Source organism: Ovis aries, chromosome 26 (genome assembly GCF_016772045.2).
Source record: "Ovis aries strain OAR_USU_Benz2616 breed Rambouillet chromosome 26, ARS-UI_Ramb_v3.0, whole genome shotgun sequence".
Classification (NCBI taxonomy): Eukaryota; Metazoa; Chordata; class Mammalia; order Artiodactyla; family Bovidae; genus Ovis; species Ovis aries.
In genome coordinates, this window is record NC_056079.1 from 6,900,465 (window position 1) to 6,909,968 (window position 9,504).

The 9,504-nt window shown below is 37.8% G+C and overlaps 1 protein-coding gene across 12 annotated transcripts in view; it reads left to right on the forward strand.

Moving 5' to 3' along the window:
* WDR17 (WD repeat domain 17) overlaps window positions 1–7,708 on the forward strand; it is a 64,818-nt gene extending 57,110 nt beyond the window's left edge. For 11 of the 12 annotated variants that reach the window (XM_042241228.2, XM_042241229.2, XM_042241232.2 and 8 more), the window contains 6 exons: window positions 1,614–1,755; window positions 2,032–2,134; window positions 2,949–3,050; window positions 4,406–4,504; window positions 4,816–4,999; window positions 7,410–7,708. In XM_042241228.2, the coding sequence (XP_042097162.1) occupies window positions 1,614–1,755; window positions 2,032–2,134; window positions 2,949–3,050; window positions 4,406–4,504; window positions 4,816–4,999; window positions 7,410–7,529 (750 nt within the window). In that variant the 3' untranslated portion in view covers window positions 7,530–7,708. Of the gene's footprint in view, window positions 1–1,429; window positions 1,522–1,613; window positions 1,756–2,031; window positions 2,135–2,948; window positions 3,051–4,405; window positions 4,505–4,815; window positions 5,000–7,409 lie in introns of those variants that run through there. The other variant, XM_042241235.2, reaches the window with a different exon arrangement.
* Window positions 7,709–9,504: the final 1,796 nt, after the last annotated feature.

Sequence of the window (9,504 nt, forward strand, 5' to 3'; positions counted from 1 at the left end):
TCGTTGGAGAATTTTGCAAGACTAAAAATCCGTGTGTGTGTGTGTGTGTGTGTGGCCACAACGCACAGCTTGGGGGATCTCAGTTCCCCAACCAGGGATTGAACCCAGGGCCACAGTAGTAAACGCCTGGAATCCACTAGGCCGCCAAGCAGCTCCTCTAAAAATCATGTTTAAATATTAAGTTATACAGCTTTGAGAGTTTTAAGGTAGGCAAGAATCACAGGAATGACCCACCTGCTCTTACCATATTCTGTGTCAGAATGAAATTTCAGTGGGGACCATTCTTTAGCTCCCTCTACTCTCAGAGCACGTATCAAAGTGAAGAAACGGTTTTTCTGTCTAACCAGGCACAGTTTCTGTCATAGAGTAGTTGCTCAGCAAATGACTGGCTTTCAGGGAATACAGATGGGGAACGTTAGATGAAATGTCACGCACACACGAGCACTTGTAATTTAGTTTGTACATTTTTTGAGAGGTTGAGGGGTCTAAAATATTCCATTTGGGACTTCCCTGGTGAGCCAGTGGCCAAGACTCCGTGCTCCCAATACAGGAGGACCGGGCTTGATCCCTGGCCAGGGCACTAGATCCCACAGCCACAGCTGAGACCTGGCACAGACAAATCAATATTTTTTAAACAGAAAAAATGTGAAACTATTGAATGAATGCATTAATAAATACACAATCTTAGTAACTTGAGGGGATATTAAACAAAGAGAAGGATAAGAGTGACAGGTCTCAAAGGAGACAGTTGACCTTGTGGACGAACCACATCCCCTTCCGTCCGACACAGATGTTTCTGCAGCAGAAGCTGCATCACAGTGTTTGCAGAGATTAGTGAGACGGGGCAGTAAGCTATGTAGCCTCGCTTAGGAGCAAATCAACACACTCTTAACACCTGTGCTTCAAAAATCGTGAGCATTTCAGAAGTTTACATAAAAGCTAAATTAATCCCCACCCATGATTTGGAAGCAGAACTTCCATGAAGGAGGAGTAGATTCTCAGTTTTAACAGAAAAATTATTTGAAAAAAACGTTGCTTTTCATTTTACAGTAATATAATTTCATAGGCTCAAATCTCCACTTCATGGCATTTCAGAATGTCAAAGCTAAAAAAGAAAGCTATAAAGAGCTTGTCCTTTTTTTGCCTTCCTATTCAAAATAAAGTTGCTGTGTCTCAAGGTCAAGTGAAAGTCAGTTACCATGTAGAGGACACATAAGCATTACCTATTGTGTTTTCTACCTTGAATGTAATTTTTGACACTGGTGAGTATATTTGTTCTAAAATAATTAATTTTAGCATTCCTGCTAAATGACATTTGTGGGTACTAATCCCGTTAATCACAATCAGGACAGTTTTCTTTCACCTTTTTTATTGTGTGTTTAAAAGTATTGACTCATTAGATAATATCATATTTATTTATTGTTTTTAGATCTGAAAGATATTAACATAAATGTATGCTCCCAGTACAGATTACTTCATTTACATGTATTTTCAGCAGCTTTAATTAGAGAAACATACCAGGTATATTGAAAATATTTAGCACTTATATTATTACTATTGCTTTTATTCCTATAAATATTAGTAGCATTGTCATCAAACCAATTCTTTTCTAGTGCAAGCTACCCACAGTAGAAGAATGTATGCAGTTAGCTGAGACAGCCCATGCCGATGGCAAAATATTTGAAACTATAAAGTATTACTTGCTAAGTCAAGAACCTGAAAAAGCCCTTCCTATTGGCATTGACTTCATCAAAGGTATGTATTTAGTTGGTAGTATAATTTAAAATCTACTCTTTTATTTGGTATTTTCACTTGTATTAATTTTTTTTAAAAGGCTTAAAAATAAAGTTCTAGCCATCCTGAATTTAAAAAAGAAAGAGATTGCTAATGGTTTGGTAGCAGGACCTGACTGGGATCTAGAAAATAAAGAGGTAGATAGCATTGACCAGAAAAGAATCAATCACACAAGTTAAAATTTGAATGAACAAGTTTTAATCCTTTTATTTAGAGACTCTGGTTTTATTTTGCCAGAACACATCAGTAGTTCAGATTGGACTTTGGACACCATTTACCCCGTTCTTGACCTGTTGAGTTATATTCGTACTGAAAAACTGGTCTTGCATACATGTACTGAGTGAGTACTTTTTCCGCAAAATATGTAACCAAACTTATGCAATGTTTCAAATGGCTGTATTGTGTTCAGATGAAGAAATAAGATCTCTTGGACAGATAGGTGCACATGTAGAAAAATTACATTTTGTTTTATCCTTAAGTAAAAATAGAGTGGTCACTTTGAAACCTAAGATAAGTCTTACTGGCCCCATTTCCTAATACCGTGTGTGTGTGTGTGTCTGTGTGTGTCTGTCTGTACACAAAGACACACACAGACACCTGGTTCAAACAGAACTGCTTCAGAACTTTGGGGTCATTTTGGACCACATGTCCCCAGTGGTCTGTGTAGTGGTCAAAGCTCTTAAAAATCCATGTACAGAAAGCATCCTAGGTTGGGCAAAGAAGTGAAAGTGCTAGAAAGTAAAAAAATAGACACTGTCCTTGAATTCAGGTATCATTTAAGGACATTATTACCCCTGTAGCTAAAGTCCTGAGAACCGCGTATATTTCTTAGCAAGGCTTTAGGCTGTTTTTGTTGCAGTGCCACATGGGAAAACCGGTGCAGCAGCCTGTGGCACTTTGGCAGGAGTCGCAGGGACCGACAGGGGAGAGAGGAAAACAAGGCGGCAAGAGTTCAGGATTATTTAAAGACTTTTATTTTAAAATACAATTTGTATTATTCGGTACATGTCTGAATAGGAGTTAACTGATGAATGAATGAAACATCTTTACATTTAGAAAATTTTTAATGAGACACAAGTTCAATAACTATATAACAGCAATGTTCTGTACCTCAGATTATAGAATTTTTTAAAAATAAATATATTCTCTTCTAGAGCTCGAAATGAGTTGCTGATATTATGTGGGTACGTTGGCGCGTTACTGGCTATCAGAAGGCAGTATCACAGCATCGTTCCAGCACTGTATGAGTACACGAGGTAAAAGCAGTTTCTCTCTGATTAAGACATTAGAGAAGTGAGTGCCTTTCCCTGAGACGGTTAGCACCTAAAGTGCATTGTAGAGGCAACAAATTAATTTTGCACATGTCCATTTATTAACTAAGCATGTGCTTCATCATAAAGCAGCAGTAAGTGATACAAATTAACAGGGAGGGGAAGTATTAGTCACTCAGTTATGTCCAGCTCTTTGCAACCCCATGGATTGTAGCCCGTCAGGCTCCTCTGTGCATGGGATTCTCCAGGCAAGAACACTGGAGTGGGTTGCCATTCCCTTCTCCAGGGGACCTTCCTGACCCAGGGATCAAAGCTGGATCCTCCTCCATTGCAGGCAGATTATTTACCATCTGGGCAGATTCCATCAAGGATCTGGATTCTTCCCTTCTTTCAACTCTGACATCCTTGGCTTCCTTCCTCCTGCCTGAGTGACCCAGAGTTACCAGCTAGCTTCTTGCCCTCTGCCTGCATTTGAAGTGGGAAGGGGAGGTGAGGGTGACTGGATGGAGACCACAGCGGGCAGGAGCTTCTGATTCTGGAAGGAAGTCTTCCTTCATGGTGTGTGCCTGCAGACCACTGGCCAGGACTGTGTAATCTGCTTTTAAAAGATGAGAAACTGTGTGTTTCAAGCTTGCCCACCTCCACAGTAGAAAAATGCAAAGTAAAGAGGTTGGTCAGTGGCAGGTATTCCCTATTTCATATTTTATATTCAGATATGACCTACCTGCCAAACTCCTGTGTTTTCAGGACAGCTTGCTGAACTCAACCCTCGTGCATAAAACGTGTCATACTCAGAAATAAAACTCAGTGCCTTGTCCCCAAAAATACCATCTCTAGAGCAGGTGACTCCTAAAGATGCTGAGAGTCTGTGGTGAAGCAGTTATTCTGAGTTTCCTTCCTGTGGGCACAGGGTTCTGAGAGAAACAGAGCGCTCCCCTTCCCGACTTACCCCTCTCGTCGAGGTGGAGGGCTCTGTTACTGTGGGCCTGCGCCTGGAGCTGTCGGAAGAATCTCTGATGTCAGGGCACTCGAGGAAAAATCTATGCCAGCAGCATAACCATAAATGGAAAGCAACTTTCAACAGTATTAAGATATAAGGGAATTTCTGAGTGTTACTCAGCATTGCTCATCCTGTCATCCAGCATTTACTGATTATGTTTGACTTACCATAGAGTTACACACGCAGACCCACACACGTGCGCACACACACGTCTTTACATACACACATAGATATGTGAACAACAGTGTATATCTAAAATTGCCATTGTTTAGAATTCATTTGCCTTTTTGCTGTCTTCATCATGGATGTCAGATGTTAATTTCTTTCTGGCGTGTTTCAGTCAGCTGTTAAAACGGCGGAAAGTGTCAGTGCCTTTAAAAATTGAACACCTTTCTGAGGAGCTGGACGCGTGGAGAGCTTGCACCCAGATTGTCAACCCGTGAGTGAATATAAAATCTGATGTAAAAATTGAATGCAGAATGTATTGCTTAATATTGTAGACAGACTTGTAAATTGTTGTCTCATTATTTTGGCAGGAGAATGAACCTTGGGTTGTTTAGCACACACTCAGTAATAATTTATAACACTCCTGCCTTTTTCCAGTCCTTCCTTTTACTGTAAATTAAGTCTAAAGTTAATTTGCCATCACTTACAAAGGACTAAATTATCATTGGGGACTGTTTTTAATCTAAACCTTGACAATCCTGTGATTCTACCAAAATAAAAATGGAATATCTGTTGGAAATACAGATCATCAGAAGACTCTCCATATACGCCCCCTTCTGATTCACAAAGACTGGTTTATGCAGCTTTACTGAAGAGACTAAAGGAAGAGCCACTCAGAGGAATTGTTGGACCAGATTATGTGACTGGGTCGAATCTTCCCAGTCATTCCGATATTCACATCTCTTGTCTTACGGGATTGAAAATCCAGGTACAGCCTAATGTCAAGCATAAATTATGCATGCCCATCCTTTTTGTTTTTTCATTACTTTTTGAAATGAGAACTTAAAATAATCTGAATAAAAGTATAAAGAAACCTGAGGCCTAGTGAGAAAATATTGCCCTTAATAAGCTTTTGTATTTGATAAAAGTGGTTTCTCTCTCCTTAAATCCAGAGACATAGTCATTGTACTTTTTATCATAAAAGCAATTCATATAACAGATAGACTTAGTAACAAATGGCATGTATACTTAGTAACATATGTTTTAAACTACATCGAGATAATTTCCTTAGGGAAATTAAATAAGGGAGACAAAGCAACAGTCAACAGAGTTACAAATTGTTCTCTCAGTAGATTAAATGTAACTTAATAGTCTCCACTGGTATTTTATAAACACAAAGCAATTAAAAACTGATAGATGTATAATAAATCTACATATTATGCATATTCTTACATTGACTTAGTGAACTTCTCAGTGATTAAAAATTACAGGGCTCTATCATGAGGGATGGCTAATTCCCAAGGAATGGCCCCTCATTCGCAAAGTAACGATGCTGAACAATGCCAGGCCTGCCCATGTGGCCCAAGGGTGCCATTATCGCCAGAAAATAGAGAAGCTTTCATCATTTCAGAGCCAAGAGCAGTTGTAGGTATCCCCAAGAAGTAAACAAAGCTGAATCCCCATGAAGTGCTACTGGAGACCAGATGGGACCAAAAGAATGCCATCCCCCAGGCATCATCACGTGTCACTAAGTGGATTCTTAAATCTCTGATGCAACATAGCTAATTACATCTCTGACACCGATGTGCTGTATCAGTGGAGAAAGGTATTTGGGGGGATAACTAGTCAGATGTCTTGCTACCAATGAAAAATCTTAACTGCAGCTTGACTTGACCCTGAAAACTAAGTCTTCAGAACACACCAGTATATTCCAAACCACAGAATAGGATATGTGCTTACTATCCACTTACGTTCAGAGATTAAGAACCAAAGCAGTAAATTCAGTCATTTATAATTAATAGCAAAACCCATCTTGCAGCTTTTAGACTGTATCCTCAGTGCCACTAACTGCCCTGCATGTACCACCACTTCTAGTACTTGACAGACTTCCTGTTTCTTCCTCCTCTTCAGAGCTTTTTCTCCTTCTGAGACAATAAGTCTGCTCCACAGGTTGTCTAACCTCTCTGCACCCAAACCCACCTTAAGAAAGGATCTACTAATTACCTGACATACACTCAGGCACAAATAACTAATTCAGGGGGAGTTCTCCTCACCTGGGATATTTTTGTTCCTGCAGAAAATTAATGTGTCCTGGTTAAAACTGAAATTTCAAGTACCTGTGAATAGGAAGCTGTCTGCTGCATATACATGGATTTTTGAATATCTGAAAATAATTTGCTAACAACACGCTCTTATCACTTCAAGTGTTAGTGGCTCGGTCATGTCTGACTCTTTGCAACCCCATGGACTGTAGCCCGCCAGGCTCATCTGTCCATGGAATTCACCAGGCAAAGAACCCTGGCGTGGGTTGCCATTCCCCTTTTCCAGGAGATCTTCCCCACCAAGGGGTCGAACTGAGGTCTCCCTCATTGCAGGCAAATTCTTTACCATCTGAGCTGCCAGGGAAGCCCCTAATCATTTGAAATCAGGGTCCAAAGCCTGATAACTTTAGAACATCATGAAGAAATTAAGTTTTTATCCCATTTTTGTGTTTCTGAAATCATGCTTTTTCTTCTAGGAGCCGGGAGATACAGATTGAAAGATTTTGGGGATTTAGTTCTTCAGAACTACACTTGATATACAAAATAGCTGATGTAACTAAATTATAGATATGCTTATAAATCACATAATTGACATGACTCTATATTATATATACACATGTATATAGCAGTGTATTTTTCATCTGGAGAGCAAGTTGAGTTTCTGGTTTAAATAATTTAACCAGCTGTATTGATGTAGGCTGTATGATGAAAAGGGTGAAGTCTATTATTAGGCATGTATGCCTTTATAAATGTTAACTTCGTAGTAATTAATAGATTAACAATATCTATTGTCGTTGACAGTACTATTGTAATTAAAAGAATTCAGATGATAAAGCCAAATTCCATTTTGAAAGACACCAGAGCATTTAAAAATGTTTCTCTATTTGGTGGCAATTCAAAAAATCTAGTGTTTCTCTTATTTTTAAATTTCCTATCAGCATTGCCTAAATATCACCAGTGGTTTTTTGATGACAGTGATTCTGTGTATGGAAGTTTAAAATTCATTTAAACTTTAAATTTAAACTTTAATTTTTAAATTTTAAATTTAAACTTTAATTTTTAAATTTAATTAAATTTAAAACTTAAAGTTGCAAATTTATAATCTCATCCTCTCTTCTTGTGACTCCCACTGTGCAGGGTCCTGTATTTTTCCTTGAAGATGGGAAATCCACCATCTCCTTGAATGATGCTCTCATGTGGGCAAAGGTGAACCCATTCTCACCTCTGGGGACTGGAATACGACTCAACCCATTTTGATGGAAGGTTTTTCTCCATGCTTAATTGTTTTTCTTAAGACCTTTCGTGAGTTAGTATTACCTTAACCTCTGTTGTCCAAAAGCCAAAGGTCTGGAGGAGGAGAGGGGGGTGGAGGGCTCACAGTTGATTTTAATCATTGACTTCAACAAATAAAATATTTATATAATTTCAAGGAAAAATAGGTGTCTGTCTCCTTTATAAAATAGAATAGCCGTATTTGGGAGAAAGGTAATATTCAAATTATAAAGGACTGACAAATATAAAAGAGCATAGAAACTTTTCCCAAAGCATAAAAGGTACCAACTATTCTAGTGTTAAAACATTGAAAGGTATAAAGTAGTGCAACACCTATAATAGTGCTTGACGTGCAGTGGATACCTAATGAATATTTGAATGACCGAACATCTCCAAGTCTTGAAATGTAAGGTACATACAGCTGATCTTCAAGTTAACAAGCACCGATACTGTCCTCTACAAAATGCACGGTAAACCGCTAGTTTCAGTTCAGATTTAATCAAAGTTTTCAGTTATAAATTTAATAAACATCAATAAATGGATATGCAGTCAAAATACTTTTGAGTTTTATTTTTTTAAAAAGAAAACATTCCCAGGTTTTGTACCTGAAACTTAAATGTCCAGTTATAAAAGCAATGAGTTATATAAGCATGAAAAATATTGAGGGGTAAAAAACAAATGAAGTGAAAATTTATTTTAAAAGATATAAATACTAATTTTGATAATTTAATATTCACAATCTCTAATCATTTTATATTAACTCTAATTATAATAAACATGATTTATTGGAAGTTAGACCATGAATGCTCTTGCAGGAGATTGAACACAGAATCAAGAGAAGAAACGTACTGTTTACCCAAATCTAATTCTTTTTTCTGCATGTTTCTCCAGCTGAGTTTCAGAAGACTTGTTTCTAAAAGTCTTTCCTAAGGGACTATATTTTATGGTTTAAAAGATTATTTTCAACATTTTCTAAACTCATTCCCAAGAAGTCATCTATTTTATCAGGACTCTCTTTAAATTTCTTTTACTAAATATTATCTGTTCAGAAAGATAAAGTTAACTAAGGAAGTCTCTGGATGTCGAAATTCTTATGCAGCTGTCTAAGCCTTCAAAAATGCAGAAAAACAAATAGAGTTTTGTTGGAAACTGACAAACATATCATGAGATTCAGCCTTAGTAATACTCATCTTGGAAGTCAAGTGACACTATTAATGAGATAGCATAAAAACATGAATAATTCCACTTAATGAAAATTTTCCAAATAATGAATTTAAGATTACCAAGAATATAGGAAGTATAATCAGAATATCTGGCTGCTTTTGTTTTCCCTTTGATAAAAATATGGGGCTTCGCAGCAAGCAGGAAGGATTTTTCAGTCAAACTAAATGGTTTGCTAAACACCAGAATAAAGTTCCAAGTGAAACATGATTTTCCTTCTAGTATCAACAGGAAAGATACGTATTTTTTTTTAATTCATAGCTTAAGTAAAGCTGTTTCTAGAGGTGGGCAAGATTTTCAATGGACCAATGTGTAATAGTAATATTCAGAAAAAAATTGTATTGATGAGCATGACATGTAAATAAATGATATCAGGCAAACTAGTAGTGTAACTCTTTGCTAGTGAGGAAAACATTACAAAGTATATTCACATTACCTACAAAAGTTATGAGAAAGAATTCTTAGTCGTCAGGGTGAATCATGTTTTAACTGTACCTTTAAACTTACTTTTGCTCATTGTGGATTAATGAAGGGGCTTCCCAGGTGGCTTCTTGGTCAAGAATCTTCCTGCCAATCCAGGAGCGCAGGAGATGTGGGTTTAATCGCTGGATCAGGAAGATTCCCAGGAGGAGGAAATGGCAACCCACTCCAGTATTCTTGCCTGGAGAAATCCCGTGGACAGAGGGGCCTGGCAGGCTACAGTCTATGGGGTTGCAAAGAGTCAGATATGACTGAGGGA